The 17,819-nt window shown below is 54.0% G+C and overlaps 9 protein-coding genes across 9 annotated transcripts; 3 read left to right on the top strand and 6 right to left on the bottom strand.

The window, feature by feature from the left end:
- Positions 1 to 23: 23 nt before the first annotated feature.
- J4E84_005846 (uncharacterized protein) lies at positions 24 to 2,115 on the bottom strand (the record flags this gene model as incomplete). The annotated part of the gene is made up of 2 exons (XM_049388438.1): positions 24 to 1,474; positions 1,527 to 2,115. 2 exons carry the CDS (start codon positions 2,113 to 2,115, stop codon positions 24 to 26), a joined length of 2,040 nt encoding a protein of 679 aa, XP_049243983.1.
- Positions 2,116 to 2,392: 277 nt separating this feature from the next.
- On the bottom strand, positions 2,393 to 3,631 carry J4E84_005845 (uncharacterized protein; the record flags this gene model as incomplete). The annotated part of the gene is made up of 1 exon (XM_049388437.1): positions 2,393 to 3,631. The coding sequence occupies one exon, from the start codon at positions 3,629 to 3,631 to the stop codon at positions 2,393 to 2,395; it is 1,239 nt and encodes a 412-aa protein (XP_049243982.1).
- A 609-nt stretch (positions 3,632 to 4,240) lies between these two features.
- J4E84_005844 (uncharacterized protein) lies at positions 4,241 to 5,327 on the bottom strand (the record flags this gene model as incomplete). The annotated part of the gene is made up of 3 exons (XM_049388436.1): positions 4,241 to 4,398; positions 4,553 to 4,636; positions 4,796 to 5,327. The coding sequence occupies 3 exons, from the start codon at positions 5,325 to 5,327 to the stop codon at positions 4,241 to 4,243; spliced, it is 774 nt and encodes a 257-aa protein (XP_049243981.1).
- Positions 5,328 to 6,485: 1,158 nt separating this feature from the next.
- Positions 6,486 to 8,494, bottom strand: J4E84_005843 (uncharacterized protein; the record flags this gene model as incomplete). Its single annotated transcript, XM_049388435.1, has 4 exons — positions 6,486 to 6,950; positions 7,376 to 7,997; positions 8,048 to 8,262; positions 8,309 to 8,494. The coding sequence occupies 4 exons, from the start codon at positions 8,492 to 8,494 to the stop codon at positions 6,486 to 6,488; spliced, it is 1,488 nt and encodes a 495-aa protein (XP_049243980.1).
- Positions 8,495 to 9,935: 1,441 nt separating this feature from the next.
- Positions 9,936 to 12,047, top strand: J4E84_005842 (uncharacterized protein; the record flags this gene model as incomplete). Its single annotated transcript, XM_049388434.1, has 3 exons — positions 9,936 to 10,278; positions 10,344 to 10,659; positions 10,715 to 12,047. The coding sequence occupies 3 exons, from the start codon at positions 9,936 to 9,938 to the stop codon at positions 12,045 to 12,047; spliced, it is 1,992 nt and encodes a 663-aa protein (XP_049243979.1).
- Positions 12,048 to 12,206: 159 nt separating this feature from the next.
- Positions 12,207 to 14,549, bottom strand: J4E84_005841 (uncharacterized protein; the record flags this gene model as incomplete). Its single annotated transcript, XM_049388433.1, has 1 exon — positions 12,207 to 14,549. One exon carries the CDS (start codon positions 14,547 to 14,549, stop codon positions 12,207 to 12,209), a length of 2,343 nt encoding a protein of 780 aa, XP_049243978.1.
- A 364-nt stretch (positions 14,550 to 14,913) lies between these two features.
- On the top strand, positions 14,914 to 15,897 carry J4E84_005840 (uncharacterized protein; the record flags this gene model as incomplete). The annotated part of the gene is made up of 1 exon (XM_049388432.1): positions 14,914 to 15,897. The coding sequence occupies one exon, from the start codon at positions 14,914 to 14,916 to the stop codon at positions 15,895 to 15,897; it is 984 nt and encodes a 327-aa protein (XP_049243977.1).
- Positions 15,898 to 16,080: 183 nt separating this feature from the next.
- On the bottom strand, positions 16,081 to 16,831 carry J4E84_005839 (uncharacterized protein; the record flags this gene model as incomplete). The annotated part of the gene is made up of 2 exons (XM_049388431.1): positions 16,081 to 16,698; positions 16,769 to 16,831. 2 exons carry the CDS (start codon positions 16,829 to 16,831, stop codon positions 16,081 to 16,083), a joined length of 681 nt encoding a protein of 226 aa, XP_049243976.1.
- A 251-nt stretch (positions 16,832 to 17,082) lies between these two features.
- Positions 17,083 to 17,792, top strand: RPL35 (60S ribosomal protein L35; the record flags this gene model as incomplete). Its single annotated transcript, XM_049388430.1, has 5 exons — positions 17,083 to 17,085; positions 17,249 to 17,263; positions 17,325 to 17,389; positions 17,446 to 17,598; positions 17,651 to 17,792. The coding sequence occupies 5 exons, from the start codon at positions 17,083 to 17,085 to the stop codon at positions 17,790 to 17,792; spliced, it is 378 nt and encodes a 125-aa protein (XP_049243975.1).
- Positions 17,793 to 17,819: the final 27 nt, after the last annotated feature.

Here is a 17,819-nt window from a genome sequence, read left to right as displayed (position 1 = left end):
CACCCTCTCATTCCATCCCCCATCTAATACCCAACCCCACCCCCCTCCGTCGGCAAATCAAACCACGCGTAATTCCCCCCCGTACAAGTCTCCCTCAAATACGCCCAAGCCTTCGGCCTCTGCCTCCCCTCCAACCCCGGATCCAGCCTAAGCGCCATCTTATACGCCGCCGTCTGCCCGCTACTATCAACCGGATCAACGTAATCAGGGATATCGCCAAAGTCCTTCTTCTGCAGCCGCTGCTCCCACGTAATGCCGACGGTGCCGCCGTCGACAAAGGCAAAGGGCGTGTTGTCGACGTAGTGCAGTTGGATGCCGAGGCCGTACATGACGGTTGGGAACCATTTGTAGGCGGTGTAGGCGATGAAGTTGGGTACGGAGGAGACGGGGACGACGAGTTTGGAGTGGAAGGGTGGGGTGGGGGTGGTGGAGGTGGCTTTGCCTTTGCCTTTTCCTTCGTACTGGGGTTTGGTCTGGTTGTCGAGGCGGGAGGTGAGTTTCATCAGTGTGATGAGGGTGTTGAGTTCGGGGCAGCCGCCGTAGAGGTACTGGGGATGCTTTTTCAGCGACGAGATGTGCTGGCCAACGGGACCGGTCAGCTGCTTCTCGTAGACATCTGCTTCTTTGATGTATTGGTTCATGCGACGTAGAATGCTGGGCGACATGGACTCCTTGCGGTTGTCGATTTGGAACCGGACGTGGCGGACCATGTGGAAACGGCCCAGGTACGCGAGGCGGTCGAAATACGTTGATGTATCATAACCGATGGAGAATGTGTTGGTGGAGTAGAACATGGGAAGTGACTCCTCGCGAACCTGTTTGCTGACACGGGTGATACCGAGGAGATCGCTGGTCGCGAAGTGATGCTCTGCATTGTCGTCGTGGAACTGAACGACCTGGTCGTCGGTATAGTCGCACAGATGAGGCCTAATGGGCCGGTCTGTATCGAGCGCGAGCGCATAGATGCGCTGACGTAGCTCCACAGAAAGCTCCATGAACTTGTGGAACTTTGGCTTCAACATCTTGCACCTGCCAGTGGTATGACGTTCGGAGTGACACTGGTGACAGAGTTTGCAGTCCATGTTGCGGATACCTTTTTCTGCCATGCAAGTGAGGCAGTGAGTGGGCGCGCGAGATCTAGGCCGACGGGGTCGCACCGGAACGTTGGAGGTGATAGGAGGTGGTTTTATCGCGGGTCTTGCCTTGGGCTTTGATGGTCCTGGAGTGGGATCATTGACTGGTGGAGCTGGCGGAAGGATTGGGTTGAAGGAAGGTACACGGAGAGAAGCCGCAAGATTCTCGTCGTCTTCGTCTCCCAGTGCTCGAATATTGCCTTCAGAACGCGGTGCGCGTAGACGACGACGTGTATAGGCGGTGGATGCCTGGAAGTCACTCGAGCCAGTAGCCGATCCCGACGAAAGAGGAGCGTGGTTCAGATTTGCTGCGTCACGAAGACTGTACATGTATAGATCGGCTGCACAAGTTAGCTATGAGTCCTCACCAGAAAATTAATGGGGTCCTCTTACCTTGGTTCCTCCAGTAAGTCTCCGCTTGCTGACCCATCGATTGCCCTGACTCACCAGACGTCGGCTCACCAGACGTCGGCCCACCAGTACCAAATCCCGAGCCAGCTTCGATCGCTTTCTGAAAGTCTTCATCATATTTATAATCGAAGTATTCCTGGCCACAGCGGTCGCACAGAGTCCGCTCATCTCCATCCTCCTCACGAGGGTCAGGCTTCAGGCAGCAAGACAATGGCGGCAGAACGAGATTTCCATTGACCACCAGGTCAGTAGGAGGAAGGAGTGGAGCCAGAGATGGTTGCGCGGGTTGGTGAAAAAAGTTCTGCGCGTACACCGCACCACACCCAACGCAGACCCAGTCACCGTCGTCCATGGTCCAGTGCTTAGAATCGGGACAGCATTTCGGCGCATCGCCTATGATGGGATGTGGGCGGCCTGCTTTCTCGTTGACCTCGAAGCCATTTTGTGTTGGGCGAATGTCGACGCCAGACTCCTTCATGGTCAAAGCTAGCTGTAAGGCCTCGGGGCTGCAATCGTTCGGCCAGAAGTCACTCCAAAAGTTATCGTTCACTTCGTAGTCGTCGTCGTTCATTGTCGGCGGCTTGTTGCTGGGTGATTGTGCAAAGGTTGAGAAGTGAGAGAGCAGGTTATTTAAGTAAGATCCGAAAAAGTGAACGCGGTGAGTGAGCGATTATATGGGAGCGAGCAACGGAAGCCTAAGAGTTTCCACTCCGCAGACGAGGAAGTGAAAGCACGCATGTGACCACACTGTGCGAAGTCAGGGGTCCGCGACTTGGATGAATCGGGGAATCGCAGGTGCATACGACAAATCAATCTTTCTTCATTGGTAGATTTTCCAATCACTGTCTTTACCACTTCTTACCTCCCTCATCACTGAAATCACGTCCCTGGCGCTCCTGCTCTAATCTTGAATCGAATTCTTGCTGAGCGCGCTGTCTCTCCCTAGCCCTCTCCTCATCACCCGCAACAAACGTGTACGAATCTCCAAGCGTGGACCCCTCCCTTTGCTCCCTGCGCTCTGGCTCCGCTCTGCGCGATTGTTGCTGCTGTGGCCTTTGAAGTGGCGCTGCTGCCGCTCCTCCGGTGCGCCTAAGGCGGTCCCATGACGATTCGCCAGGTCGCGCTTGAGATTGGGGTTGTGATTGTTGTGGGTTGTTGACTTCGTCCTGGAAGAGGCCTCCAGTGGGGGAAGCGTCGTCATCGAAGGGAAGGGATGAGGGTGGTGCTTGCTGGCGTTGTGGAGCTGGCTGTGATGTGTCGTTTGAGAAAGTCTCCCATGTGTCTGATCCCGCGGTTCTGGTACCCCACGATTCGTTTCCGGCGGTCGGGCTCATGTCGTCGCCTCCATTGCCATTGCCTTGGGGCTGCTTACCCCAGCTAGCCTGTGGTGACGGGCCACCTCCTGCCTTGTTTCTGACCTGCTCTTGGAACTGTCGTCGCCTATCCTCAATCTCACGTCCTTGTTGTGCGGTCCTTTGTCCTTCAGCATGCGATGAAGCCTTCAGCTCCTGTCCAAACTGCTCCAGCTTTGGGTCATTCGAGGTATTGACCGCAGCGAGCGGTTGCGCGAGGAGTTGACCGATGATGTTGCCCATCTGTCCTGCCACCAAAACGTACAAACTGAATCGCCATGTGTGTCGTGCAAACATCGCCATGTTGCCCTTGATCGGACCAAACTTGTTCCGGTCAATGTCCTCCACCTTTGGCTGATAGAAGGGATACTTCATCTTATCCATAGTCCTGTACCATTGGTATGTTCCTGCAGCTGCACCGGTGGCGGCGAAATAGCTCTTTGTTTGCTCAAGCTGGTATATGTGGTATGCGAGCGCCTGCGCTTCTTCGGGGTTCAATTGACGACCGACTTTGCGCTCGGCAAATTTGAGGGTAGTTTCGGTCTTGAAGCGGACGGCGCGGTCGGAGAAGCCCATGAAGGTGCCTATGATCGGCAATGGCTGGGGCAGGACGCTCGCGTCGAAGCGAGTGCCATCATAGGGCGGCGACGCGGAAGCATATGGATCGTTCGAGGAGGGGTATGGGTTATCTGTGAAGCCTTCCGGGGCTGTATTGTCGACGTCCTGGAGCACCATGTTGGTATGTGTGGAATTGGGTCGTGATGGTGTGTGGTCGTGGAGATTGGTGCGTGGTGTGATGAAGAGACATCGGAGCTTAGCTCAAGCGTTGATGACGGCATCGAACGCAACCTCGGGATCAGGGTCCACCTGGCAGCTGCGAACACCTTGACACGTTACCATCGCCCAACTAGCGTCTCGCATCGTGACAATCATTGCTTGTCACTTTCGTCTACTCCAATTACTTCATATGAGAAAGAATGTGTCACAAGATTCAATACGGTCTATTCAATGTTCCCCTGACCCAGCGATACTCCCTCGGAAGAAAATGTACGTACTTATACAAAAGATAAAGAAAATGACCAATCCAAGTTCGACCAAACTACTGCGAACCCCATATGCTCGCAAGGAAGCAGAAACTAGACTGTGTTGAGTGAGGAAAGTACCCAACTTCGCTTCACAAAACGCCGCGACCCAAAGCCGCCTGCAACGGCCAATTATGATAACCAGAAACACCCTCGAAGGGTACGATGAGAAAAGCGACGGGCCAAAAACTTGGTCCACCGTTGCGCGCGATATGTTGTATATACTTTTGCGGACCCAGAGTGTCGTCGACTGATCACATGCCTATAAAATGATGCAGCGACAGCCAGCTGTAGGTTCCTCGTCGTTGTCTCTTCGGCTGCCAGTTTTGCCTGTCTTGGCGTTTTCCTCGTCGTCCACCATTTCCTGTGGCTTGACCGTCATGTGCACTACGTTAGGCGAATCTGTCTGGAACCGGCAATCTGTCCGATGTCAGTAGCTGGCCTTGGGGTCTGGAGTGTCTATCGATGCGGGCTGCGCGTCGTGGCCGCATTAACCAATGATCGGCATGTGCCGAGCGATTGGACGGGCCGTGCCAAGAACGTTGACATGAGGTGATGAGATGGAGGTGCTTACCCTTGAGTGGGGATTTGTCGTCGAGCATGCGACCAAAGTGTATCAGTCGTATTGAGCCTGGCGATGTGGGTCGAGTCTCCCATTCTGTAATGACGAGTTAGCGTTCGCACGAGGAAGGCTGCAAAGGGACGCTCTTTGGGCACTATGCAGATCAAGACGGAAGACGTCAACATAGCCACCCCACTGTCGAGCCAAGCTTCTCCCAGCTCTTGCGCCACGTGGAGAAGAGATGCGCATGCGTACCTTCTCGCCAGTCCCGCCATATCAGCTCCTTGAGCGTGTATACGCTGATGTTGTAGGGGTCCATGTTCTCGACATTGACGTTGCGCTTCTTGAGGTACTTCTCCTCAATCTTGTAGGGGTGTCTCGAGCCGCTGGTGAGGAGCAGCATTATGACCAGCACGGGGCCATTGGTGTTGTCTGGGTTCGCGGCTGGTGTATCGGTCGACGGCCCAATCGCCTCGGTCTCTGCGCGATTTAACGCAGCAGGCGGTGCGGGTTTCGCAGACGGGGCAGCAGCGACGGGCGCGTCCTCAGAGGCGCTGATTTCGGCCACGTGTGGTGTGGAAGCTGCTATCGCGGCTGGAACGGGGGTCTCTGCGACGTGCGTGCTCGTGCTGGCGGGAGCTGCGACGGCGCCCGACGCCTGGAGAGTCCGCATTTCGACGGGGCTGGACGACAGGCCTTCGCTGCTGCTCTGCGGTCGCGACCCTGCGGCGGGCTGTTGTGGAGTGGTTTGCGGTGCCGTGGGGGCTTGGTCCGCTGTAGACGCCATGGTGGTTGGCCGACTTCACTCGCGACGGGCGGCGGCGATGCGAAAGGGGAGCGATTGGACGGGCCAAGCGAGTGGACGACGATGGCACGACGAGGGGATTCTTCCGGGCAGGCGTCGTCGTTGCAGAGGGCGCGGCAGCGAAAAATAGTTTGGTGTTGAGATGTATCGGGCCTGTGGGCGTGAGAGAGAAGGTCGGGCGACCGTGCGCGATTGGGAAGTCGCCGTCGCCGCCTTGTTATGCCCTTCTCCGCAATCCGCAAACGCGGCAAGAGCGACCCGCCGTCTCCACCCAGAGCCACTACTGAGCCGAGAACACCGCCTCAATACCTGGGCTTATGCCACCCGCCCAAGGTTTGCTGGTACCGATAGACGTGTACCAGCAAACTCACAGCCAGCCGACTTGTGCTTCTCCTGTCACTGCCTACACTGCTAGGCCCGCAACGCGCCAGGTTCTGCCTCCCCAAGCGTCTGCCCCTGCATTGCATGCCCATGGCCATTATTGGTCAGCTGAGCTGTTCATGCATCTGCTTTACGCCACATGCACAGCAGTCCGAGTGGACCCGGGCTCGTTCCGAGACACCCTGGGGAATGACAGTGGACTGTCTTGTTCAGCATGTCATAAGCACAGGATATGCGTCCTGACGTTTTCATCATCCCTAGTCAGTTGCTAGAATGCTACGTCTGTCGAACATCAGATCATTATGACGAAGGATCAACCAGTCACACGCAAAATCAGAATGCAACCTGGAGGCATGCACATCTGCTGGAACAGTTCCCTTCAGCAAGGACACAACGAATAGCTCTCGGACGAGTCAGCTATTGAGGGTGATCAGCCATACAAGACCAACTTCTTCATACCAAGGGTCAATGACCATCATGCCGTTTGCCGACCTTACCTTCAAACTAGTGATCCGAGTCCATATTGATTCGCCAATTATGCCGGTTATATTCGGTTCCAGTGTCCATCAAGAGAAAAGATATGCAGGTCAGTCAAGCCATGCTGGTGAACGTATCATTATTTCATTCATGTCCTTGTTCTATGCCAACGCCGGTTGTCCATATCGTAAACGGTCCGTAGTATGACTTGGGCGGATGAAGTGTCGCTACCAATGCATTCAGTATGCCCTCCATGTGTTCTGCCCAAGCACCATAAACGCTCTACCAGTTCATCTTCATCTTGTGCTCAATCTCCGTGTGGAAGTCTGGCACCTCACGCAGCTCGTTGCCAGTGAAGACATCCTCCCAGCCAATCTCCGTGTCCCGTCCCTGCAGAATGTCCCGGTGGACGTTGCTGCTTCCACCTAGAGTTGCTGGCCTCCACTCGCCCGCCTCGGCGATCTTGAGCTCCATGCCCCTACGCACTGGCTCTGCGATGCCAAACTGTCGCCTCAGCATCTCCATCTTCAGGCGGTCTTGGGTGTCTCGCCATTGGGTGAGACGGGCCTCGAGAGGGTGGGCGGACTGGAGAGCGACGGGTGCTGTCGACGATGAGGCGGCGCTGGATGCTGTGGTGGTTTGGCCGAGGCGAGAGCGCAGGGTATCGTGCACACCGGGGGCTGAAGGGGCTGAAGTCTCCAGAGCGGTCTGCGTGGAGTGCGCCTTGTGGGGGACGATGCGGAGAGACTGGATAAGTGTTAGACCAGGGCACTGTGTACATCAGCGCTGGGATACCAATAGCATACCATCTTGTTTGAATGTGGCGCTGAGACTTGCGGGGTGGTATTAATTTGATTGTTGCAAGAGTTCAACCTCGAACACACGGTTTAGTTGGCTGAGGTGTTTGGCGATGTTCGAAGGCGGGATGTCGAACTGTTGCTATCGATGGAGCTCCAGGCTACGGAGGTGACGCGCCCGACTAGCGCAGTCTTGGCACAGCAGCCATATGCTCCAATTTCAACCTCACCATTTCACAAACATCCGAACGAAATATCTGATATGAATCATAGCTTTGCATATACACCTTCAGCTGCGGACAGCTAGATCCCGACCATGCTGCTCAACGGCAGATCCCAAACCACACATGCGACGGCCATGGCCCCTACACTGACCATAGCTGCCATGAGAATGTTGACAGCATTGTTGTCCAGCAGATCGCTCCCGACTTCGATCTTCCGACTCTCATGCTGGGCATCCACGACTGCACTGCCGCTTCCCCCAGCTCTCATCATTGTCTCTGAGGCCTTGATCGACGCCGCAGTGTCCGCTCCGCTCGTCTTTGCAATGCCATCCTTGCCTTCCGCACGACTGCTGACTTTACTGCGCACCTGACCTGTCTTGGAAAGATGAAGAGGATGGCTGCTTTTCACGAGAACTCTCCTGCCTCCTTCGCCCTCTACGACCTTTCCAGAGTGGACGTCGACAACGCTCGCTTGAGCCAGAGCACCCAGAAGCGAGTCGAGTAGTGTTCCGCTAAAGCCAGCAGCTGTCAGAGCAAGTGTATAGGTGATCTTTCCAGACAAATCCCAGTCTTTACAGAAAGGCAGGAACAGCGTAGATGTAGCTGAGAGTATAAACGCCCCAAGTAGGCCTGCACCAAGTCCAGTCGCAGTCACTCCTCCATTTGTACCTGGCGGGACGACACGCCATGGAGCTGTTATGAGACGTGGCTTTGATTTCGAAAGGATACCGAGTTCGGAGGAGAAAGTGTCGGCGGCGACTGCGGCGTAGTTGCTAGAGTATGTTAGCAATCACATGCTATGACATGAAGTACACTCGCTTACGCTACAATGCCTATGACCAGCGCATCACTCCCTTTGTGCCAACATAGACCCTGGTCGTTGTATCTCCCTTCTTTCCTTAGCTGCCACAGGTGCAGCAAGAGTAACACCGAGGCTACGCCGGAGTTCGCGATGACCTGAACATGATTGCGCTCGCCTTCACCACCAGATGCGCCCGTCGCCGACTGTGTCAGTTTCGCTTTGATGTCGTGTTTGACCTGTCTCGTATTAGTATTCGTCTATCGCATTCTTCATCAAACGTACCTTTGTCACAGTACTACCAGCCAGGAAGAAGACGGCAAGAAGCACGAAGAATACACTCCATGGGTGCAACACATGCACGACTGCTGTCGCGAAGGCTACCAGAATACCGACTGGGGTCAGTGATTTGCGAGAGTATGCTCGGTAGACTAGCGCAGCAACGGCGGGGACCGCTATAGTGGGTTGCATGCTTGGAGGTGTTGGTAGAGCGGCACGGAGGTGTGGCTCGAGATGGACGCTTTCCGAACGTGATGGTGGTTGCGTCATGGCCAAGCGTGGATGATGGCGGCCTGGCCCGTGGAATCCGTTGCGAACATCAGCCTTACGACTTCGCGACCACTTGCACATATCAAAGCTCCATCCATTTCAACTCTCATCTCGACTCTTCGTTGAAAGGACAGAAGTTTTCTTAGAGGGCGCCAACATCTCAGCTACCAGCCCGCCTCCAGCTTCTAGAAACCATGCGTCGCTACCACTAAGGTTGTGCTGAAGACACCCACCACTCGTGTCGCCCTTGACTATCTCTGCCGCCCGCTCAGAGACTTGATTGGCCTGTAGATGCATCCAGAAACCCTCGACACTGCAGCTACTCCCACGGGGTCCCGGAAACTCAACGTAGAAGTGTGGGGGAGACTCAAGGAACGCAGACAACGCCAGAGCCTAAGTTAAGGGCGTGTGCTCTTCTTCGCAACAGACCTCTCGCCCTCGAGACCACTCAAAATCATGTGCTTCCTAAGATTCTCGGCCAATGCACAGCGGAAAGAACTAGCGGGATACGCAACGGGACAGTTCAAGGGCCCAGACACAGGCCCATCCCACGTGTTGCAAGGGGAACATGCAACACTCAATCTGCATCCATCCACGAAAGCGCCACAAGCATGTACAGTATACTAAAAACCTGTACTTTCCTCTGGTCATAGCGTGGTTTATCATGAAGCACCACTTGATGGGCATGTGAAGCACTTCACGAGTCTACGACGATTTCGAAAGTTCCCCAGGGGTAATACGCACAGCCTCAATCAGATGACTTGCTCAAGGACAAGGAAACTGTGGGCTACAAGCAGCATTCACCGGGAGCATGTGTGGCATGCTGCCAACAAAAGCTTGACAAAGCTTAGGAAGGCTTGACCCTTATCCGATCCCTATCAGCCTTATTAGCGAGAGACCTGTCACTGCCATGTTCTGCGGGAGGCCTCGTCTGACAGGCGGTGATATCGCTGTGGTATGTACCAATCGCAACTCCATGACTGCGCCACTATTAGCCGAAGAGGATCACGATAGCAGGGTGTGAGCTGTGATTGGTCCGCGAAGGAGACCCAACTAAGTATAGTCAAATTTCCTCGCCATGGCCGCAATGCGCAGCACAAACCTCGTACGTGTTATGTGCAGAGACCCATATTGTGACCATAGTCGGCTTAGACTGGTTGCTGTGGCTGTTGGGAGCCTGAGATTCGGTGCAAAGCCACGCAGGCTCCGCGACTCTGCGATTACCTAGTTGGGCGAGTATCGCGCAACCGCAAATGTAAAGTAGGATATAAGGCGTCGACTGCTGCGACGATGGAGGTAAGCAGCTCATCTGTCTCTGTTTTTGCTTCAATCTTCTTTTCGCCTTTTTTTCTATTTATCAAATATGGCGATATACCTCTTTAAACTCATCCGACGAAAATTGCGAGAACGCGAAGCGCAGAAGCATATCCCAACTACAGATGACTCCCATCTAGTACCCGAACCAGCTCCAGGGCAAGAGCTCCAAGACCTTTCCACCGGTCATCACCATGGACCATCACAAGACTCAACAGGAAGCCACATCAACTTCCTCACCCCAGAAGAAACAGCACGACAGAAAGCCGAAGCGCGCCAAAGGAACATCCGACAATGGAAATTGATGCTAGGACTCGTTTTGCCTAATTTCCTGGCTGCTATGGATGTCACTATTGTTGCTCCTGCTATTCCACTTATATCAACTCATTTCGGTATGTCGATCCGCTCATGCCATACGACCCCACGTCTATACCCAAGTACTAACACAATCCCCCAGATCAACTCTCCGGTAGTTTCAACTGGATAGTAGCCGCCTACACGCTCACATTCACAACCTTCATCCCCGCGTCAGGCCAACTAGCCGATATCTACGGTCGCCACTTCGCACTGCAGTTTCAAATGTTCTGGATCACCATCGGAAGTATAATATGTGCCACGGCTCAGTCCTGGAGTATGTTACTTGCGGGGCGTGCTTTGCAGGGTTTGGGCGCTGCGGGCATCATGAGCCTGAGCCGGATTATAGTGTCTGATGGGGCGACGCTGGCGGAGACTTCGAGGAGTACTTCGATTCTCTCGTTGATTAGTGGATGCAGGTAAACTTCTTCCATCTTCTCGATCGAAAGACTCAAGCTAATTATGCTCTACTAGTTACGCCGTCGGTCCAGTCATCGGCGGCTACCTCGCCTCCGCAAGCTGGCGCTACATATTCGTGCTCCCCATCGGCGTCGCCGTCCTCTCCATACTCATCATCTTCTTCGTCATGCGGCAAGAGCTATTCCACGGCCGCATCGCCGTCTCCCCAGGTCAATCCCGACGCCTAGGCTACATCTCCGGTCTCGCAATCATCGACTGGCCCGGCCTAATCATGTTCATCTTCGGCGTCGGCTGCATAATCCTCGCGATCCAATGGGGCGGGACACAGTATACCTGGGGCTCAGCACCCGTCGTCGCTCCCCTCGTTGTTGGAATTGTTTTGTGCATCGCGTTCTTCACGTACGAATACCTGCTCGGTCCTGGCCGCGCGGTTGCTAGACTTTTCCCGAGGCAGATCCCTATGATTCCCTCTACGCTTTTCCGCAAGAAAGACACGGCGCTGCTTATGACTATAAACTTCTCGGCCGGAATTTCTATGGTCTGCGCTTTCTACTTTATATCGTATTACTGGCAGTTCGCAGAAGGCTACTCGTCTAGCCAAGCCGGCGTGCAACTCCTGTATTACACCCCCGGTCTGGGTGTTGGTGTCTACATCGCAGCTAGACTGTGTAATTCGTGGCTACGACAGACTTTTATACCTTTACTCATTGGGTCCGTTGTTGAGGCTGTGGGTCTGGCGCTGCTTACGTACGCGGTTTCCATCAGGCATGTTACGATGGTGAAGGTCTTCCTGGCAGTATCAGGTGCAGGCACGGGCTTACGCTTTATGCCCGTTGTTCTTCACGCAGCGGGTATCTGGTCGACGCGCGTACCCAGTATGCAGTCGCTGCTTTCTTTCATGCTACCATTAGGCGAGACCGTCGGCATCGCTATGATGGGATCGGTTTTCTCGAACAAACTCACCACTTTTCTAGCCGGAATCAACAATTCTGGAAGCGGCATCGAGCTGCCTGCCACGGGAGCACACAGCCTTGAGCTCCTGAATAGTCTTCCACCGGCGGTTAAGGAGGAAGTCCAGCATGCGGCTGCGAAGGCGGTGATGTGGTCGCTGATCTCCATCATGCCTTTTATGGCTGCGGCGATTGTGGCGTCGTGCTTTTTGGGGAATGTTTGGATTGGGAGAACGGCGGAGAAGAGGGGAGAGAGTGATGGTCAGGAGCATGAACCTGCGCAAGAGGCGGAGGTGGGGAAGGTTCTGTATAGGGTTTATGTGGTTGCGTGGTTCATGGGGAGGCTTGAGAAGCAGAAGCAAGATTTGGATGTCAATATAGAGCACGATGGAGTGAAGAGGGGGGATCATCAAGTGGTTGGAGGGGATAGGGTATAGAGATAGCGATAGATAAGCGTTGATATAACCGTGTTTATGATTTCTGTTAAGCTCTGACCTGGAGCTCTCCTAAATAATGTTCAGCCAGTACCAACAGCAAACCTCCTCATATCCAATAATCTGCCCGTAGTCTTCAAAACCCACACTGGTCATCGCCCTCTAACAAATCCGCTCATGCGGTTCCCTCCAAGGCACGCCAAGAATCTCGAAGATCTTCCTCTCGCTCCTACCCTCCACCAAAACGCCCTCATTCAACTTCTCACCCCGCTTCCCCCTATGCACATCCTTATACAGCCCCTTCTGGTTCAACCTCATATTCATCTTGCGAGCCAGCAGTCGTATACTGCGATTGAAAATATCATTTCCAGTGAAGTATATAAGGGCTGCACCCATCTCCTCTTCGGGAACAAGAAGGAAGTCCATCCGGCGCCAGACCTTCGAGGTAGGGAGACAGGAGGCGCCGTGCCACTTCGAACCTGTGGGATCGTTGGATCGGGAGGTCGCTAGGGAAGCTTTCAAGAAGCCGATCTTGTAGAGATGAGGGACGAGGCGGTCGAAGATGATCGTTCGCATAGCTGCAAGCGAAGTATCGGCCTTCGTAAGTATCATGTCAATATCGCCCGAGTCTTTTGCGCCGCGACGATAGCTACCCATGATGGTGGCTTTGAACTTGGGGTCGATCTTCTTCAGCTCTCTGATGACTACGGCGCCGTGAGCTTCAACTTCAGCGCGTGGAATCCGGGAGTTGAAGTCGTCGTAGTGCTCCACACCGACTTTGTTGCTCTCGGTGAGATTCGCTTTAGTTCGAAGATCTTCGAGCGTACGATAGCCGACCTTGATCCATTTGTGGGCCTGAACAAGTCCAGCGCCATAGACACCAAGAAACAAGCGGAGTACTACGTCAAGAGGGTCATCTCGCGTGCTTTCAAGCCTGCGGAGACGATCGGTGAGTACAATCTCTTCGATCTTCTTGGCGAGCCGTCCGCCAATATAAGGTAGGGCTGCAGCTTGTTTCGCAGTAGTAATCTTGACCGTTTGCTTCTTCAGGGTAGTGATGCATTTGCGGTAGCTGAGCACGCGCCATTGGTCCTGCATCTGATCGTAATGTTTGCACATCTGATCCAGGATCTCGATAGTACGGGCGTTCGGGTTCTGAGACGTGTAGCCGTTCGCACCTGGGTCCATACACTGGAACGCGTTCTGGTTGAATGGCTTCTTGTCGCGTAGAGAAGACGCTTTTGAGACAATACTTAGTTGCTTCGGTAGCTTATGCGCTGCGGCCACGGGCTCCTCGTCGGTACCTGAATCATCTACATCTTCCACACCACTTGCTACCGGAGATCCTGCATCGTCCTCCTCTTCAAGTGGTAGGTGTGCGATAGCTTTGGTTTCCAGTATCGCTTGAGAAAGAGCGTCGTTGAATTTGTCGAGATTGTTAGGTTGTAAAGCTTTCGTTGGACTCGAAGACGGCATGACGAAGCTGTCCTCGACAGTTTCATCGAACGAGATATGCGGAGCTACGTCTGCTACAGGCGGTGTAGCCGGAACACTTTCTTCGGTTGGATATGAGTCGGTCTTTTGTGATTCTTTTGCAGCAATCTGTCGCTTTGACGGCTTTATTGCTGGTGAGCTCTGTGATGCGGCTGAGGTTTGGGATGGCTCTCTCGGCTCACCGCGTTCCTTCCTGCTGGGTGCACCTTTGATCGCGAAGCGTGGTTGATTTGGATCTCGGAGTCCTTTCCATTCTACAGTTTCCGTTATATAAGGCTGGAACTTGACGACCGCGATGTGCTCAGGAATGCTAGGTATGTTTGGATCCCGCAGTAGCAGATCATACGTGTGTAAGTCGTAGTTGTCGTCTATTATAACATGTGTAATGTTTTCTGTCCATTCCTTGACCCAAGCAGCACCGAGTTCGATTACTTTGTGTATACGTTGACGCCGCGGACCGGTAATATCGTGGCTCGGCCAGAAATATACGATCTTGCCCTTGAGGTATTGTTGCTCCTCTGATCTCAGTTTGATATTATTTGCTAGTTTGGGCTTTCCTTTCCACTCCCTTGGAATGTCACCCATTCGTATATAAAATGGAGTAGTATCTTCGCCAGCTGTCTCAGATAAGGATGAGACTCTGCTCAGAGTACTCTTCGCGCCAACGACAGCTGTTGATCTGGTACGCGATTTGGTGACTGGCAACATCTTTGTAAGTTCTTGTTCAGGCGCTGTAGATGAACGCATCGGTTGGTGGGTCTTTTGTCGCTCGATTGCGCGTCGTGTCTTCGTTTGCGCCTCGAACTCCGCTTGCCTCTCTTTCGGGGTTGCTCCAAGAAAACTGCTTGTCTGCTTTCTAAGCGCCGGGGGCCGCATGGCTTTCGAATCTTTCAAGGCGCGTTCGAGTCTACCCACGCTGGTGTCCGGGATGTCTTGCTCATCGTCAGGGATATCCAAAAGTTCTTGCTCTTTGAAATAGGCTTCTTTGGCCACAAGCGCATCGTTAGACATGCTTTCGACTTGTGGAAGCCGACGAGTCTTTGCGATCAAAGTATTGTTGTTTCGGATTAGGCCGTTGGGTCGAGGAGCAACGTGGGCGCCGGTTCAATACTTCCAAGGTAGTCAAGGGAAGGGACTGCGGAAGCACAGTTGCCTATCGTAGCGCCATTTATATCGTGCGCCGGGACCGTTAGCCATTTCAAAGCTTAGCAGGCAATGCGCTGGTGAGAGAGTGTAGAACGTCACCGAGGCAGCAGCGCGTATAGGGTTGGCGCTGACGCGAAAGCACGTGGTACTTTGGCCGCTTCTGTGCTAGTTCCAGGCTCACATCCGTCATTTCTCGAGTTTGGCGGGACAAAGACATTCGACAAACAAAATGCTCCAGCCCCGGATAGCAACGCCATTGCGGCGCACGTTCCTTACTGCCTCTTCGATATGCCTACGGTGCCAGAGCCGACTCGCAATCCCCTCAATTGCAAGGCAATCACTCGTTCGACCCTTCACCTCCGCGCACACTCTCCGCCAGCAAGCACCAGAACCCAAGCCCAACCAGACCTCGCCCACACCCGACCCTAAAGATGAAGACATATTCATCCCGAAGCCACTTGGCCGTCCGATCGGTTTCAGCCGCGCTCCACAACCAGGCGAAAACGCCAGCATTCCCAAAACCAAGAAAGACTACTCCGGTATGACCATGTCGCAACGGAACCTCGAGAAGCGAAAGGATCTGGTCGAGAAGTGGGGCACAAACTACTTTCGCGACTTCAAGAACATCCGCAAGTACAGGTCAGGAAAGACGTTCATGGCGAATCAAAGGATCTTCAAGAAGGATGCGGCGTTATACTTTCCCAACTTCCACGGAGACACGCTGGAAGGCAAGGACAAGGACACTACGAATGTGCTCAACGGGAAGATCAGTGTTGTGAATGTGTTTAGCTCGATGTGGGGGTTGACCCAGGTCGAGACTTTCACAGGGAAGAAAACAAACACCGCACTGCACGAGATTCTGGCGCAAAATTCCGAGGTTGCGCAGATGGTTGATGTCAACATCGAAGAAAACACCATGAAGGCTTGGATTGTGTCGCTGTTCCAGTGGCGGCTGAAGGCCTACAAGCCAAAAGAGGACTGGGGCAGGTACTTCGTGGTCAGAAAAGGTGTTAGTGAGAAGATAAGGGAGACAATCGGACTCTTGAACGGCAGAGTTGGCTATGTCTACCTGGTAGACCAAGACTGCAAGATCCGGTGGGCAGGCAGCGGAGACGCAGAAGGCACGGAAATGGAGGATATGAACAGAGGCTTTGCGAAGCTGGTCAATGAGGCCCGCCAGTCTCCTTCACAAGCCACGCCTGAAAAGGTTTGATGACGAACATGTAACGATATCTTGTACAGCATACGGAAGACTCTCAATTCCCACGATACCCAACCCTTTGTAAACATAAACGTAACCGTACAGGCCCGAGACGCCTTGCGCATAGCATGCTAATGAAAGTCATGAGGATATCCAGCCCGCTTGAACGCCCAAAATGAACATGTGCAACCCCATCTACCTGAACCATAGCAGCATCAAAAAGCAGAACGCGATGAAACTGCCCAGTATGATTCCGTCTCTGCGCTTCTTTGTACCAATGCGTCCGATCAAGCTATTGATGCCAGGTACTTGGCTTGCAGCGCCCACTATCCTCCGGTTGATACTCGTGAGCGTTTCCCTTTGCAGACTGAAATTCTCTTGTACGGCATATGCCTGGCTGAGGACTGAGTCGGCTACATTGTGCGAGTTGTCGATGCGATTCCGCTCGTCGAGCATGTAGTCGGCCTCCGCTTGCTCTGGGTTCGCGGACCGGTATGCATCAATGTCCGAACGTACGTTGGAGAGAAGGTTCGCCCTGTTGCGGGCCTCGTTTAGGGTAGACTTGAGGCGCGCGAGTTCGCGACGGTGGTCTGAGAGTACTTCGCGATGTCTGGCAAGGTTGTTCTGCTTTACGGCCGACGAGCCATGTGTCGATTCGGAGTCGAGGAGCCGCGATAGCTGGCCGACAAGTCCATCTCTTTGTTCGAGGATTTCCTGCAACCTGGTTTCGACCCGTAGCTCTTCTTCTGAGGGTTTGGCGGGTATGTTTGGTGTCGAGCCGAACTGCGAGTATGTGTGGAACAGCGTCTCGGTCTGACATGCCTCGTTAGCAGGGCTGCCGCGAGCGCCGACTAAGTCCGTCGCAGCAGTGAATGGAACCCACTTGTTGTTCGAGCGTGCGCGCTTGCTGACGCAGTTGCGCCCATCCGCCTCCAGTGGACGACATGTCGGATATCACGGTATCTTCACAGGCCGAGGCAGCAACAATGGTTCCTGGACTTCTGGCATGATGAGGGTCGCACCTGCCCTGGCGCGGGCTACGCAATGCACGGCCAAGGCGCTAGGCCGTCTTGGTGATCGGCGAATAGTTTAGCGAGGCTCCGGGCGACACACTGATTTCTGACAACACCAAAAGTTCATCGTTGCGACACGCGAGACCCCATCCATATCACCCGGTCCTACTAACTCACAGTCAAAATGGTACGTCGCTGCTCTCATTTATGCGTTTGGTATTGGGACTGCGTCGCGTAGCTACGGAACCGCTGGCAGTGAGGGGTCAGGCCGTTGCACCCTCCGCTAGTGGTGCTGCGCAAGATTTGATACTTCATGTTTGAGCGAACCTGTGCTGACTTGCTGCCTCCAGTCTACTTCCAAGGTCGTACGTACACCCTCGCCTGCGCAAACACCAACCTCCGATCTCGTGCTCACAACCACCGCAGAAGACCGCCCAGCTGTGGAACAAGTCCAAGGATGAGCTCGCGTCCCAGCTCACCGACCTCAAGTCGTACGTCGCCGAACCCGGAACACTGGCAGGGAAAAGGAATACTGACGGACGTGAAGGGAGTTGATCCAGCTCAGGACCGCCAAGGTCACCGGTGGCTCCAACACCAAGCTCACCCGCATTCATGATGTCCGCAAGGGAATCGCCAAGGTCCTTACCGTCATCAACGCCAACCAGAGGGCTCAGCTCAGGCTGTTCTACAAGGGCAAGAAGTGCGTCTAGGCCGACCTGAAAGCTCCAGGACCAATTTCTAACACTGAATAGGTACACTCCTCTCGACCTCCGCCCCAAGCAGACCCGCGCCATCCGCCGAAAACTCACCAAGCACGAGGCTTCGCTCGTCACCGAGAAGCAGAAGAAGAGGAACACACACTTCCCCCAGCGAAAGTACGCCGTCAAGGCATAAGCGTGCTTTCGTGAAGGTGTTTCTCTT

This window comes from Alternaria hordeiaustralica (assembly GCF_023758085.1).
Source record: "Alternaria hordeiaustralica strain BMP 2776 chromosome Unknown scaffold_10, whole genome shotgun sequence".
NCBI classification, from domain to species: Eukaryota; Fungi; Ascomycota; class Dothideomycetes; order Pleosporales; family Pleosporaceae; genus Alternaria; species Alternaria hordeiaustralica.
Note: the sequence above shows the minus strand (reverse complement) of the source record. Positions and strands in the feature narration are given on the sequence as shown.